The sequence below is a fragment of the Sipha flava genome, unplaced genomic scaffold (genome assembly GCF_003268045.1).
Source record: "Sipha flava isolate LNK unplaced genomic scaffold, YSA_version1 215_pilon_pilon, whole genome shotgun sequence".
Classification (NCBI taxonomy): Eukaryota; Metazoa; Arthropoda; class Insecta; order Hemiptera; family Aphididae; genus Sipha; species Sipha flava.
In genome coordinates, this window is record NW_020272834.1 from 130,035 (window position 1) to 148,317 (window position 18,283).

The window sequence follows — 18,283 nt, forward strand, 5'->3', positions numbered from 1 at the left end:
ATTTTTTCCATAATCTGCAATAAACTAAAGGCTTTAAAATTTTATTAAAAATTAAAAAAAATTAAAATTAATTAATTAAAATTTTTTACTAAAAATTAAAATTAAAATATAAATGATCAAAAACAAATATTATTCTTATGAAACATAAAGAAACATAGTTATTATAATCAGATATCTTTTTTTTTTTTTAAATATTTCTAGATACTAAAAAATATTAAAACCTTAACAACCTTATACGTAACATTTAGTATTTAATTTTTTATTGAGATCTCATAAAAAAAAAAAATAATAAAAAAAATATCAGTTTTATACTACATGAATAACAAAACTATGAAGAATATAGTATTATTTAAAATTAAACAACAATTTGTTATTACTTCATAAGTCATAAACTTACAACTATAAAATATATATGATAATGATATCAATACCTATCAGTAGAAAGTAGATATATACAATTTGACCAGCTTAAAATGAAAAAATATGTACACAACATTTTGGTAGGTAAATATATTTATGGGTAAATACCCAAAATATTTACCCACGACACATCACAAATCACGTATAATTGTGTGTATAGTATCAACATAATAGATATGTCAATATTATTGAAGTACCGATGAATGAACTATTTATTTATCTGATTATTCTTTATGGATACTGTAAAGGCTAGTATCGAATTGGTTCTCGAGCTCCAAACCCATATGCCGAATTGGTTCCCGTCTGAAAAAGGTATTTAATTAGGTATAGCCGATTTGGCACCCGTTTGAAAAAGGTATTTTATTAGATATAGCCGAATTGGTTTCCGTTTAATTACGCACATTTTCTTTCTCAATTTTACAGATTATTAAACAGGCTTAGGACTGTCAACTTTAAAGTAAGCTTGGTTAAAAATGTGCTTTAATGTGTGTTAAAAAAAAAAAAAATGATAAAATATCTATAATTTTAAATCGTCATCACTTTAATTACAAATTATAAAATGTAATAAATACAATTAAAAATAATTGATTTGTAAATTTGAAGCTAACTTTCTTTAAATATTTAATTCTTGTAATCTTGTTATTAATGTAGTCAGTCGTACAATTTTCCAAATAGTTGTTACTTCTTTCCTGTTTGCTAGTAAGTTTCCTTTGATTATTATTTTGAAATTTAATATAATTTAGTGCCTGAATGCTGTTTAAAGTTTCAATCGTTATCTTATTATCGATAATTTGTTAGTCTCTAGTAATCTATAGTGTATTATATCTATATACTTTATCTTATCGATGTAATAATTATATAATATGTCATACATATAGCTTTTAAAATTTTGTTTTTTTTTCTCTATGCACTAGCTCGCTGGATTTTAATTTTTAATAGTGTAGGTAAATTGTGTTAAAAATTAAAATTTACACTATTTTACCTGTACACAAACGTGAACTAATTCGGCTATCCCTAATAAATTACATATTTTAAACGGGAACTAATTCGGCTATACCTAATGAAATACTTTTTTCAAACGAGAACCAATTCGGTGTTACTCCCACTGTAAATTCTGTAAAATGTCTTAAAGTATAGTACACCGGTGCGTACGCGTAGTATTATTTGTTTCGGGTGCTGTGTTCTGGTAACGGAAATTGTCACCCTTATCGTCGGTGGCTCAATTGAGTCGGCGTTAATGGGCTTGAGGATCCGTTGGATGTGTAGACAAACCTCAACAGGTAAAAAATGTACGATACCCACGTGATTATTCACTGTGTTTCTTTTTTTATTTTTATTTTCTGCGTTTATAATTTATATACTATAAATCATTTTTATGGATGTAATAGTAATATATTAATAAAAAAAACCAAATTCAGGTATTTTAATCATAATAATATGCTTTACATATTGTGTAAATATATCCACAGTGTATTTCGTATGTCTGAGGAATATCTCATGAATATAATATTGCGCTATGCTTTTTGCAGGGTTATCAATATTATTTTTCGTTACCATGGAAATGTGTAAATCAATATAGTATTTATTTTGATCTTCAAAAGTTTGTTTCAGTGCTATCCGGATGTATATACCATTTTAATTGAATTACGGTACACCTATTAAAATAAACGAAAATAGACGCCGGCTATTGTATTAGGTTATAATGCGGCATTGATTGAATCTCTGATGGTTTTGGAAATACATTTTATTCGGTACAGAATTGTCCCGACCAGACAAGACCGAAAAGTAAAGAGAAACGTAGTACAATCACAAAATGAGTCTGCCGAAAATATAACTGCCGTAAATACAGATCATTTGTTTTCACCAATTTCGGAATTAAATTATATTTATTCACTGTTGTTATTCGGAAAATTTTGAAAAACTGCCACTTGTATTATAAACAATTACTCCTTTTTCCTTTACCTCTTTTATGCAATCAACTCTTTCGATGCTTTCCGATAATATTTCTTGAACAACTATCGTTTCAATTAGCGTGCATACAACGACCAAATGGATAATTATTATTTGAAAATTGTGTAGTAAAACGTACGATGAATAATAATTATTTTTAACATTAATTAATAAATAAGTCATCCGTTCATACACGGCGTCTTTACCTACGTCTTTTTTTCTCATGTCCCAGTCGCTAGATCTTATATCGTTTAATGTTGGGCTCAACAATAATTTAACCGTATTATATATATATAACATAGCACACACGGTATAGTTTAGTAACTTTAGTCCAATAATATAGTTCATGCACAGCTATTACCGAATTTGAAAATAGGGCAAAGAATAACGCAAACCTAGTCGTTTGAATTATTCACCATAGTTACAGTTTAAATCCGATGATTCTGACATGAAGAAAATTTACTGGTCAGCGATATTATAGTATGACAAATAACTATTGAATATAAACATTGTTTGGTGTTCAATAATACAAAGTGATGGGAAACAGCTGTATAAGATTTTTTTTTTTTTATAGTTCGTATAATTTAATATTGTTGTTCTGAAATTTCTAAGTATTAAAAGTATACAAAGAATGTGATTCATAAATACAGTGAAACTTCGATAAGTTGAAAACTTTGATAAGTAGAAATAAATGTCGTTCTTTTGAGAAAACCTCATTTACTCGAAAGAAAAATTATAGATAACCCGAATACGAGTATTCCGTATTCCGAATATAGATGGATAATGACGATTACATATTATCGAATCGGCTTGTGCGTGCCGATAATTTAAACTGATCGCTTTTATTGTGTTTCGCAATTTTTCCTTTCATTGGGTTTATTATCACTATATTCGTTATTGTCAGTTGCGACTGATCGGTTACACGTGTGCTGTTAAGTGGTCTGATGATCTGAATACGAAAATGCCTCGTAATTTGAAAACTTTTATTATTAATAAAATAATAATAAAAAAATGTAAAAAAAAAATTATTTGAACCTTTCAATAGATCGGAAGAGAAAAAGAGGCCCTGAATTTTCAAAAGTAGAAGAATTTGTAGTTAAGCGGTTTAAGCAATGTAGAGATGCTATTGTCAGTATCAGGGGTACTATTCTAAAATAAAAAAAAATAAAATTTCGCAAAATCGTTAGGCCACAAAAAATTCTAAGCTAAAAATGGTTGGCTTAAAAATTTTTAAAAACAGCTCGATATTGCTTTTAGAAAAGTATGCGGTAAAAATGCAGCTGTCAGTGATGACGTTGTAAATGAATGAAAAATAAATTTCAGTGAGCTACTGGAAGGATATAAACCCTGCGATATATTCAATGCAGATGAAAGTACACTTTTTTATAAATGTATGCCAGATAAAACTCTAGCATTTAATAATGAGAAATATAGTAGTAGTAAACATATCAAGGAAGAACTCACACTATTACTGGTTGTATATATGACTGGTACGGATAAACTGAAACTTTTATTAATAAGAAAATCGAAAAAACCGAAGTGTTTTATTGGTGTCAAATCTTTTCTATTTGAATATACAGTGAATAAAAAAGCATGGATGACTAATGAACTCTTTGCAGAATGGCTATTACGAATTTATAATCAAATGAAAACACAAGAACCCAAAATGTTATTGTTTATAGATAATTTCCTAACTCACAATATTATACTGAACTGTGAAGCTATAAAATTAAAATATCTGCCACCAAATACCACTTCGAAATCGCAATCTTTGGACCAAGGAATTATAAAAACGTTCAAAATGGTAAGGCAGTAGTAAGGACAATTATAAATGATATGGATGACGAAACATTCACTTCAATCGATATTCTTCAAGCTATGCGAATTGTTTGTTTAGCGTGGAGAAACGTGACAATAACAACAATTATGAACTGCTTTAGATCGTGTACATTTTTACTTGGGGCTAAGGAAGACGGCACACTGATACATGTTATCGAAAATATCGTCACAGATAGAGAATGGGCCCTGATAATAAGTCATTATGAAATTACAGAAGAACCATTTTAAAATTTTGTTGAATTCGATAAAGGTGTTGTCGTTTCTGATATTCAGACAGACGACGACATAAGTGACCCGTTCATGGCATTACAGATATTAATAATGTCTACGAAGAATCATCTGAGCCAGTACATGTTTCAGTGAAGGAAGCAAAAGCTGCTCTCACATTGCTAAGGACATTCACCGAATAATCTAGTATTGTGGATGATAAAGTGTATTCTGCTCTAAATGTAGTAGTAAATATTATTGATAATATCATGTCCTAAGAACCTAACTCACAGTAAGATCAAATTATTTCAGGTACAGTTTTATAATTTTTATCTTATTTTTTTAATAGTATTGTTATAATAATAATACACATTTATATGTAATATTAATAAAAACGATAATACATTTAAAAAAAACTCTTTAGGTCGAATTTTCTTCCTAAAACCTAGATAACTCGAAAACCTTAGTATGTCAAAAACTTTGATAAGTTGAAAAAAATTGTATTTCCCTTGACTTTCAACCTATTGAGGTTCCACTGTATATGATATTCCACTTTTTTGCAACTATCTGTTTTAAATTTCCATTTACTTTATGTTTATGCAGTACACTGACCTAATTAAATATGGTTTTGAATACAGTTTGAAATTTATTATATAATTTTAATGATTATGCTTATCATTCAATGTGATTGAGATTACAACAATATGTTATCAAAATAATCGATTGAAATACTTGTTTTTTCCATATGAATTAATGATTTAAGTGAAAAATGTTTGTTTATCAAAATAAAATATTTACATTTTTGTATCATACACAATTCAACATATACCTTGTGAAAACATGGATTCATTTTTTTTATTCGAAAAAAATATTTGAATATTGAATAATACGATAAATCGATAGTTATTAAAAATACCTATTATATGTAGATATACATTTTTATATCTTCACTTGTGCCATATTGTGTCGGTCGATAAATAAGGTATTTGAGAAAGTTTTTTTTTTCTGTGTATCAAATAATATCACCAAAGCAGTCGAGACTCCTAAGTCGGAATTGTATTAAAATAGATCAACCACGGACGTTTGCTTCCAGTAGAATTGTAGTCGTCGTGTTTGACAACAGATAGATAGGTCAATATAATCACAGTTACAGTGTGCAATACTTATATAATATATAATATTATAATTATAAAATAAACATATTGTGAACTACTACCAGTTTACTGGGCATAGACGGAATGGACTTGAGCATTATATCACTGGGTAATTTATAAATTCTGACGAACAAACAATTATTTATAAACTATTGATTGATCGAGCAAAATAAAATTATCTTAATTATCTTTCTAGCGGATCGTGAGTATAATTCCTTGTTGATCGTGTCCCGATAATTCGTTATTAACTTTCAGCGTTTGAGAATAAATTCATCATTAAGATTAATGTATATGAATTCATATCTCCCTTTGCGTTTAAGTCCGGAGATCACACATTTTTCATTAAACCGTTCGGTTCTACGTTAAAACTATACCCTAGTATACATCATACGGGTATAGATATCGACACTGTAATTGGTAACAAAATAACGAGAACAATATTATAATATACTGATCCCTATTCAAAATATAGTATTATAATTAATTTAGAACGATACGCGATTAAAGGAATATGACTAACAATGAAAACGATTAAAGAAAATAAAAAATTTCACGACCTCATTATGAAATAAACGCGGATTACGGTAAAAAAAAAACATTTTTTTTTTTTTCAAGTTTTCAAAACCAAAACGAATGAATAACAGTGATTCTTAAAGTATCTGCTGCGGATTTATAGATTTTTTTACAGTTTCAATGTACAGAAAATATGTGTGGAAATCGTAATTCAATGATTAATGAAAAATTACTACGATAGTACGGTAACATCGCATGGTTAGCCGTTCTTGTAAAATATGAAGTGTAGAAGAACCGTTTGCGTTCGGAATGACACCGAAGGATATGTTAATGCTAACAGATATGAGTAGATGGTTGGAAAGATAAAAGTCACGCAAAACGTAGTTGTATGATGGCAGGCAACTTTTACTACGGTTCAAATACCATTCGCGACACGTAGTGTTATTAACGTTCACTTAATAAAGTTTCATGACAGTGCTCAAATATGTAATTTGGTTTTCTGTTGAATTATTGTAAAGTCACATTATTAATTCGCGTTTAATTCCGGCATAGTGCAACGCGTGACGAAAGAGATTTTAAGACAACCAATTTAATACTACGTTCGTTGTCGTGTTCTTATAAATACGGTACGTTGAGAATTTTCGAAAAATATAAACGGGATTATACTATGACACACATATCATAACGGAATATTATTCGTACAATTTCATCGTATTGGTATGATCTGTACGAGGATCAATTAAATATGAAGAATACAGGGTATTGGCACAAAATATCTTGTTATAAAATATTCAGGAATAAAATAACCAATACATAGGACAAAATATCCAAATAAAAAAAAAAATTATAAAAATTTGTATTATTAATACCTGTATATATATTTTTTTTTATTTATATACATTATTGTCCATTTTTAGATCAGATTTTAATAACATTTAACATTAATAATACTCTATAATACAGTTATAAAATAATAATAATAAAAATAAAATGTTATGTTATATAATAATTATATATTCAGTTTTATGTAGTGCGTTACAACGTAACATAGTTTTATTTTTGCTATTATTATTTTATTACTAAATTATAAAATATTAAAAAATGTTAATTTTGATTCAAAAATGAACAATGTATCTAAATAAAAAATAAATAAAAAAATAAAAAAATTATGTACAGATATACAGATTTTTATTATTTTTTCATTTGGATATTTTGTCGTATATATTGGTTATTTTATCCCTGGATATTTTATCCGTTGGATATTTTAACCTTGGATGTTTTGACTTGGATATTTTAGTACAGGATATTTTGTTCTAGATTCATATAATGTCTTCATATCATGAAGATAATGTTTCGATATTTCCTTATTACGAAACTGTCGTAGTGACTTTTGTCATACACCATATTTATGTATTTTTGCACAGCATATTACCATGATTATTTAGATACGCCGTACAAATCCTGTAACGCGTTAAAACAGTTTCGTGACATGTATTAAAAATATTTTATTTAACAATTTAATATTGTACATATAAAATTTTTAATTTAATATTATGTGGTTTTGTATAAAAAAAAAAAAATTAAAAAAAAACATTATAGTAAATTTATTATAAATAAATAAATCGTAGTTAATTAAATTTGAGGAGGAAACAATTTATATTTATATTAGAAAGCCAAAACAAGTATGGAGGAAATTATTAGAGGGATTTGAGAGCGGAAGATAAGAATTAAATCGAATGATTGGTAACCAACCGACCATAGATGAGCGAAAAGAGAAAATCTGGAAGGTGTGAAGGAGTTTTATTTTTATAAATAGATTTTTATGTACGAATTTGTAGTATTAGATTTATATGACGCATTAAGTTATCAAAATAATCATAAAATATAATCAATAACTGGTTTAAATATAACAAAATACCTTTTTTAATTTTGAGAATAATATACTATCTAGATTAATAAAGAATTATATTCATTATTTTTTAAAGAAATGGATATACACATATCTTATATATAGATATTTATGTGGTAGGTTTTTAGGAAAATAATAAAAATAATAATATTGTTTAAATTATATCATCGAAGAAAATGCATTCACCCGGTGGCTGGTATGCATATTATTAAAATAAATAAATAAAACCATCACTTTACCCAACAGATTTCTTTATTCCTCCTTGGGTTTTTATTTTTAATAAAAATTAAAAATTATAGGGAGACGGTTTTTTTTTTTACACAAGAGACTGCTTCGTTAATAAAAGTAATTATCCGACATTCTCTTGCTTTTTTACTTCGCTATTACTAGCCGTGAACATAATCAATTAAAAGATAGAGAAACATTTTTTTTTAAGAAGTAGAGAAAAGGTGAGGTGTGCAAATTAAATTGCCGCAGGCAGGAGGTTTCAGCTAGCTAATAAAAAAAAATAAAAAAAGAGGGAAAAGGGAAGAGAGAAAGAGAGAGTGCAATAGCAACAACAGCATCATTTCGGTAAGAAACAAATTATCTCTAAGGTATACTTAAAATTATATTTTATTTATTACAAAGAATCGTACCTTTATATAAGATTACTAACATCTGGGAAATTAAAAAAAAAAATGAATATTAAACAAACACTTTTTGCGCGCCCGAAATGAACTTCCTCGAGTTTTCATACTTCAAGTTCAAAGTGCGTAATAATAACACAGTATATTGTATTATAGATATTTTATATTTTACATGACCGTTCAAATAGACTTTCAAAGAAAGGCTAAACCTCAACAAAATTAATTTTTCTCAAAATGTTCCCAAAAGTAGTTTTTTTTATCTCTATACATTTGCTATAGATTTTATTATAATAAATAATTACGTTATTACGTTACAGATATGTCTTGTACAGTCAATATACAAAATGTTCTATGAATTTGTAATCATTTTTAATATAACCACACAGACAAAAATAAAATTTTACTTACATCGTAACACATCCTGTATAGTATTTATAGTGATTTGTCTACATCTTTAAGTGAACTTCAAAATATTACCTTCAGTATATGAAATATGAAATAATTTTGAGTATTGATAATGTTAGTATTTTCAGGGTCAGGATAGCACGTAACATGATTTAATCGTAACAATGTTTTATTTACTCGAAATGAAACTTTTATCATGAATAATATGTTTGCATATATAATAACCTGTACAAAAAAGGGAACGAGTCTTAAGTAGAGTAAAACCTTGATCCTAATATAGGTGTAGTCTCTCCTATGCAAATAAAACGATGACATACTATATTATAACGCAGTTACGGAAATATTTCGGATAATATATTCTGTGGATATTATAGTTGTTCACAACCTACCAGTTTTAACCATGTCTACTAGATATTTTTTCGTATGTTCATATATCGTCTACTATAATTTTTGTTATTACGTTTTCAACTTCTCAAGTTTTGTCCGATCATCTCAAACAATCCCTTTCGGCCTGTACCGTATTTCGTTGCTATAAAGCTACCTTTATCATGTTACCAGTCTCACCTCGAACCTTTTGCTTGGTTTTTGATTCACGTACTTGATCAGTTTTCGATTGATCATTACAGTTCTCGTTTCTCCACGCATGGAATATATCTTACAATATTTCGAACGTCATCCGTGTAGTGTCCACCGTAAAACGTGACTTTTTGTCATTTTGCAGGTCGCCTGGATTCACATTGACCGTAAGATGATACTCGCGGTGCACAAACACGTGATTGCCCGAATGCCAAGGTTTACCATGTCACACGATGGCCAGAAGACGTGGTCGTTGCACATAAATGGCGTGAGGCCGTCGGACAAGGGCGTCTACATGTGCCAAGTGAATACTGACCCCATGATCAGTCAGATCGGTTACCTGCGAGTGGTTGGTAAGTGCAAGCGATTGTTTCGAATTCGTGACGGATTATGACAGCGACAATCGGTAGCTTATGTATAACACTTTCAGGCGTCACATCGAAATGTTTTGTTAAAAATTAAACTTTACTTATTTTTTTTGACAAAACTATGAACAAACTACTTAAAAATCGGCTTGGTGTCCGGGGTGGTGTAAGAAAAATATTTGTACCCCATAACGAATTGCAAACGAAATCAACTCTATGGACTTTTTTTCTGCCTATTATATAATATATAATTTATCTATATGATCATAGTACATTCTAATTCATTGACGGAGCAGTGAATTTCAGGATTATTATTTCACTTGAGTATTAAATTATAATTATTATTACTATCATTATGATTATTATTCACAAAAGATCTCAGAATGCGTTTTAAAATTTCATCATCGTTATCCAGCGCACTCGTAACAATTTAACGTTTCCTCCGCGAGTTTGAGTCATACCTGCCCACGTATACATATTACTTATATATATATATATATATATATATATATATATATATATATTCTTGGTGATGAAAGTTGCGGCAGGAAGGAGATATTAAATTTAATTAAAAAATCCCCACACCTAGAACCAGCTTAAAATTCAGGTCTAATTTTCCCCCCCCCCCCCATCAAAACTCTGTTCAGCAAAGCCGCTTATAATATTTTAGAACAGAAAATCCTTCCATTTTTTCCTTTATAGTTTTCATTATATCATTCAGCGGCGTTTGACCGAAAATAGTAGTTATATAAATATAAAAAAAAAAAATCCCACTAAAAATACACAAGAGCTCTTGGATGGATCGCGCATTCGAATGTAATCCGATGACTCTACTTTATTTCTCTAAAATACAAAAAAAATAATGAATTAAGTTAAACAATTTTTCACCCGCAGATTTATTTATAAATAAACGTAATACTTTTAACTACGGAATTCTAATGTAACATATTAGTGATACTTTCCTTTTGCGGGTATAATAATTGTTTTAACAAAAAATTATATGATGACAAATTAATTTTTTTTTTTTGAAAATGCTCAGATTGTAGATTTGGTAGTTAAGAATATGTCATAACAATAACTAACGGAGGTTTATTTAAAACATGAATAATATAATAACAAAAATAATCACAACATACTTTTTAGAACTCATTAATTAATTAGTATTGATAGCAAATCATGATAAATTATGAATTGATATTATTATTAGTATGTTTTAGAAAAAAACTAATAAGAACATAATTATAATACAAATAATTACAGTACATAACAAAAATATTGAAATTTAATAGAAAGTAAAATTAATAATTGTTGTTAATATAAAAGCTTTAATGACTAGGTTGTCATCTAAACTTCATGATAGTACAATATATAGTTTGATATTAATAAATATATGCACCATGTATAAATTAAGAAATTGAAAATATATTATAAGTTAACAACTAATTAATAATTTATTAAAAAAATTAATATTTTATCAACAATGCGTACATACCTTGATTAATTATTCAATAATTATCATAGTATCCCTAATTATGGTTAATGGTTATTTTTGAATGATCACCATGCAAAACTTAATTTTCATACAAAATATTATGAGGTGGTGGTTTTATAGAATTCAACTTTGGAAAAAAGTCAACCCCACCAATATTAATAAGAACAGAATTTTTTAATTTAAAATGTTATATTAAATAAACAAAGTTCCGTGCGATTATGTTTCAGATGGTCACTCACTACACCGAGTCTTGAATTTCCAACAATGGATGACTTTTTCTAGACTTAAGCTTCAAAATGAAATACATTTAACACATTTAATTTTATTTTATATTGCCTTAAAAATAATGATTAATTATTTACTCATCATAAAAAAGAAAAAAAAATGGGTGAAATTAAAAAATAACAGTCTTAAAAAATTAATTAAATTAAAATCGTTTAAATTGAATTTTTTAAGTACAAAATATGATAATTTTTATGCAAACAGTAAAATAATTAAATTAACCACACATTTCGAATAGCCTAATTTTTTACTTCATTATTTTAACACAATTTTATTATATTTTAATTATATTTGAGAATTTTTAATATTATTCTTTAACCATTTATAATTCTTAATGGCAATAATACGTGTTTAAAATAATCAACGTCATTACAATTCTCAAACAAAGTAGTAAAATTTTTTTGTATATGATTTGAACTTTTGGATCTATATTTCACTGTTTTTATTTTTAGTTTGTGTTAAGTAATTAACTAACAATAGATATTAAAATTATCGGAGAAAAACACATATATTAAAGTATATAACTGTAATATATAATTTATATCAATACATAGCAATGTTCCATATTGCTAAAAAAAAACTTTTTCGAAAATATATTTTAGCCTTTTAAATAAATATATAAATTCATCTATAACGGAATATTTTGCATCTAGAATATGTGTCCATGATCAATTTTTTAAATGTGAAAAATTATTAAATGTTTTGGGAAAAACACGATAATGTTAATTCAGTATAGGAAAAAATATTATGGTAATAAAGTTCATTATTATAAAACAAAAGATAACATAAATATTAAGAACCAATTAAAATTTAGACGGTAAATGAGTAATATACTATTATAAGTAACGTTATTAACTGTAATAAATTATTTACGTTTTATTTTTCCATTTAGCTTAATAAAAAAAGAAGAAAGTACTGAAAACGAATTTATTAAAACCCAAGTGAAAAAATTTTGATGATTACAGAAAAACAACTTAATCGTTTAATTTTCCTTTTATCACGATGTTAAAACAATATGGCCATATTGTTATGATTATGTAAATGTAGTGAATTTCGAATTTACCCATTATGGTTTAAAAAGTGTTTTACTACCTTTATTTTTCTTTAAATACTTTTGAAATTTATTTGTGTATAATTTATTCACATAATGTAACTGATGAACATAAGATTACGTACAAGTAATTTTTTAAGTTTTTACAATTCAAAATCTATACTTAATAAATGTTGCTACTTACAATTATAACTATCTTTGGTACAATAAGCATGTGCTCATATATGTGTGACCATGAATGTTCTTTGTATTCTTACTATATTGAATAAAATAATAAAATTTAGTTTATCGAAGTAAACATTTTTACTATGTAATATAAAAAGATATTCCATGAAGTAAAAATAAAAAATGAAATATTTTTTATTGTAGACTAAAACTTGAATATTTGTGTAGGCTTCGAATTCCACCGGAGGATTTTTGGACGTTAAATGATAAAATTATATTGAAAACAAAACGATTTTATTAAAACTAATATAACTTAAGTTAACAAAACGAAAATATTATATTTTCACTAGCTGAATTACCCGTCGTTGCTGGGTTTAAGTATATAAATGTATGTAACCTGCCAAGATTAAATTTTGTTAAATCTATTGAAATTTAAATTAATTAAGATTTTTGAAATAATATTTTATACATATTAATTTAGTTATTATCATAACCTATTCGATAAGTTATGGCTTACAACTACCTGAACCTCTCTACAGTTTGGTATTCTGTTGAATACATATAGCATCTCACTTCTCCGAATATTTTAAATGAATATAACTATCTGCACGCAATTTGGCTTGGTTGTTTTTGATGTAATTTAGTCTTTCAGTTTCAATTTTGGCGTATTCATCTACCAAATATTGACTAAAAAGAGAACGATAATTAACTAAATAGTTGTCTTCCCCTTCTTCGACCATTATTCTATATGAGTAAAAACTTGATGCAGAGACAGTTTTTTTAAGTGGTAACTTGGTTTTTGGATCGCGTTGTGGTATATTGATTGCATACCCATCATCCCCCAAACAAAACATTAAAGGATACTGCAGTGCGTCGTATGCTCGATGTATCTCACTGATACGGTGAAGTGAGTTACTTCGGTTTTCGAGAATGATGTCTCTTCGATCAAACTGCTGATCTACTAACACTAAAGCAACTTCATTTGCCGTTGGTGCATTATACCTGCCTCTATGTTCTTCTGGTGGTTTTTTATCTGCATGTATTACAACTTTAAATGACTCTGAAGGAGTATCGCAAACTGTATCTAGATTTGTATGACACCAAGTTTTCTGGTAACAAATTTTGTATCTTGAGATTCAGTTCGTTGACCTCCACATTTTTTGCTACTAAAATTGCTCTTTCTGCCAGCCACTCATGATTTGTGTATTGTCTGTGTACACTGGGACATATATAGTCAATGAGAGCATCTTGCGAATAAATGATTGTGCAGAAATCGTTCGGTAATTGTATACATCCCGTTTCATCTGTAGTAACTTTCCCATCTCCAATATCTAACAATTGTTTTGAGAATCTTTTGCACGCAACTTTTTTTGATTGAATCGAAATCGAAGTATCGAAATCGTTCGCTATCTATCTTTATATATATTTCAACCATGAATTGTTGACAAAGCTTATGCATCGTAAAATAACTTAGTCCTGATCGCGTCTAATCATCAACCGATATACATAATAATTTTTTGAACTAACATTCTAATTTGTTTTAGCACCTGTAGCGGGATCTTTTTGTTTAATATTTATGCAATACCCGTCATTTACTACCAAAAATAAAATGAATAGTTTTTAAATAATTTTTAATATTTTTTTAATGATTTTTTAATAGTTTTATTTAATATAATTCATTTTCAATAGCGCAGTTATCGACCTGGTCAAAAAATATTAAACCGATTTCAACCCTTTAAATTCAAAATTTCGAAAAATCCTTTCTTAGCGCACGTCTACATCATAATAGCTATCTGTATGCCAAATTTCAGCCAGATCCGTCCAATGGTTTGAGCTGTGCATTGATAGCAGTCAATCAGCTTACTGTTTTATATATACAGACAGATCATGCCTAGTATTATTCTCCACGAAAAATTTTTATGGGAATACCTAAGGTTTCTTTTCTACTCAAAAATAAATCTATATAAAATTCAAAGTGATGTGCGTTATTCAAGCACACTACAAATTCTTTGAAGTCCATGCCATAGTTATGCAAAATTGACTACACCAGCTACCTAATGAGACATTAGTATGATGAATCGAAATAATTTCCTCGTGAAGTATGAATCGTATACGTTTCCGAATGTATTAATATGAAAACAGAAAAAAAATAAAAATAATACTATTCGTTGATCGCTAACTTTTAAAAATTAACGTTAAAAATATGAAATAATTTCTTTGATATAATACATAATGTCCTTTACTATTCAGTATACTGAATTATTATTTATCGAGCATTCTCGGAATTTCTTAATATTTCTATCTAAAATAAATTGCGTTAAATACTGCTATTCACATATAATGATTTAAAATTTAAAATTAAATTAAATTTTTTGTGGATTAATTCGATGATAATTTCCATTCATATTCGTTTTTAACAATTCAAATTCAGTAACCATATTCAATTAATTTCATACTGGCTACAACGGTTGATATCAATTCAATTAATTTAGTCAGTGTACATATTATGCACTTGGTTTGAGGTTATATGATTTATGCTAAGGTTTATTAATTTTTCTATCATATTACACAAATCATTAATTAAATTAGACATAATATTGAAAAATTCATTTTTATCCAAATGAAAATAATGTTTATATGTTCCCTTTACATTTTTTAATTTTAATCTTCTTTTAAATTATCGACCAGTTTGGTTTTCCTAATTTTTATTTTGTTGTTTTTAATCTTTAATTTTAATTTTTATTTACCAGTTATTTATATATTATCAAAATATGAAAAATATTTTTAAGAATATAACGATAAATATACCATTGAAAAATAAAGTTTGTACTACTATTTGGCATGTATTATTTTATGATAGTAAATTAATTTATAGGTTGACATTACACGTCTTAAAATGTAAAAAACTGTTGGAAATTTCAAAAACAACTATCGATATATTAACTAATTAAGAAAATGTAATAAAACCGGATTGTATACTGAATCAAGCAGTTCAACGGAGCATTATAATTATAATGGAATGAATCTCAACTAGAGGGTATTTTGATGTGGGTCGAATATGATCAGCAATAACTTACCTTAACGTTTAGGGACAGAGAATACCACTGAGGTCAATTTCTAGAATTACAAAATTGATATAACTAGAAATGGTATCGAAATAACGTCTGAAATCTTTTCATATATAAGTACAACCTAATGATTTTGTTTATTTCTTTTTTTTCATTTATACTTAATCGAAATAACGTAATCTGAGTTTAGTCACGATATTAAATTAAAAAATTAATTCAATAAATAAAATATTATTAACTAATTATTTGATCAGTATTTATGTTCACTAAAAGAATGAAAATGCCATGTTTATATGAATCACATACAATTTTAGTTTATGAAAAAATGTATAAGGAGATTTTTTTTTTTTTTGTTTTAATAAATCGCTTGCATCCCTGCAGGTTTTAAATGTTTTTAATAATGATTGAATAATGTATGCAAATATGGAACGCATTTCGAAACTGTTATAGCACTATTTTCTGAACTATATATCAGTCGATTAATAATAGATATTCTCTAGATATTCTATGTATTTGTTATAATATAATGTACACACAGTTAAATACAATTTATGGAATACTTTCCGATGGCAAATAAAGAATTTAAATCGAAATGAGATACACCATGAAATTCTATCAAAACGATTTATTGAATAATTTTTGAATTATAAAAATAATAATCTGTACTGTAACATTTAAGTCAAAGCGTTTAGAATTTATTATACATTTGTACAGCCAAAACAAGCATGATACAAAGGTCTCCCGGAGGTATCACATATCAGTAACAAGTTTTGAGACAAAGGACACGTAAAAACGTAAAAATAGGTTGGACACATGCAGACTAGACGTTGGAAGACGCACTAATTTTTACTTTGACGAACCGACCGAAATTATCTGTGAAATGATTGGATATCGAAATGACAATGATGAGTATCGTCAAAATAATGGGAACATAGCGTTATTTTTACCGTTGAATTTGTTTCTTTATAAACTAAAACATTACGTCGTATACGCGTGACTAACGCAAGCGAGAATGGAAACAAAACGTTAATGACGATCACTAAACGATTGAGTCCTTAACAAGTTCATACATTGTGAGCGATTCGAGTGAAGTTTTTGATGCCTAGTTGGATTGAAAAAATACAACTATGTATTGTCGTTCTATAATTCATAGCTGTAAAGGGTTAAGCTAACAGTTAACATTCGGAATATCAAATCCATGAACTTTAACCAATGTGGTGTTGTGAACCCTCCACGCGTCGCGAATATTATTATATGTCGCGTCAGCGACAGCGTAGCTCGGCAATAGCTATATTAGTGTTTGCAAAACAACGATGACAGTCGAGTTGTATACTCGGTCGGGTACAGTCCGTATTATTTAATCTCAATAAAGACGTATTAATACATTTTCATAAGTATGTGTTGTGTTAATTTATTTTAAAACGTACGTAAAGAACTAGAACTGTTTGGTTTAAATCATTATTACGAAACAGACCAAAAGATAACGTAGTAACCCCTGGAAATAATCGAGGGTTACAACAGCGGGATATTTGATGGAAATTACTAACGAAAATTTCGGATTCGAATTCGATAGGACTTGAGCTATCGGTCATCGTGTTATTTCAAACAGCTCATCATTCCAGTATGGAAGAGATAAAAATACAAAAATACGTTCTTTTGAGGGATAATCGAATAATATAAAAAAAAAAAAAAAATCGTTAATCGAAACGTCGCCACGGGAATCGGAACGGGAACGCAAACAGGTGTGAACCGACCCCGTAGAGAGATGGATTTAAAAAGAATTTTGAAAAAAAAATAATAATCACATTTAAAGCTCATGCGGTCATCCAGTACTTCAAGATCTGTCACCCGTACCCACGGCGTACCCATCTTGCAATACGCGACGTACAACTGGTTGCACAAACGAATGGTTAACTGAATAATACCTGTGCAGCAAATTTTGCTATTGAAACGACCTGACGACGATCGCAAAATCATTATAATGAAACATAAATATCATATTTATTATGTATATTTGTATTAATATCATATAATTCATTATTATTAATGGATGTTAATGATCGACAAAAAAAGATTTGGAAAAAACAATCCCTATAGTTCGAACTAATGGTTAGAACTAGTTCTCCGAACCTGATTACTTTTACAAGACGTTTCATTTTTCATTAGTTATTGGTAAACCGTTTTATTTGTTTAGGATGAAAGAGCTATTTGTTTTGTTCTTCAGTGTAAGCATGAAAAGTACCGGGCGCACAAATATA

At 27.9% G+C, this 18,283-nt stretch overlaps 1 protein-coding gene across 1 annotated transcript in view; it reads left to right on the top strand.

Moving 5' to 3' along the window:
- Positions 1-18,283, top strand: part of LOC112682931 (lachesin-like) — a 228,650-nt gene that overhangs the window by 95,956 nt on the left and 114,411 nt on the right. The window contains exon 3 of the mRNA XM_025553715.1: positions 9,748-9,955. Coding sequence (XP_025409500.1) covers positions 9,748-9,955 — 208 coding nt within the window. The remainder of the gene's footprint in view (positions 1-9,747; positions 9,956-18,283) is intronic.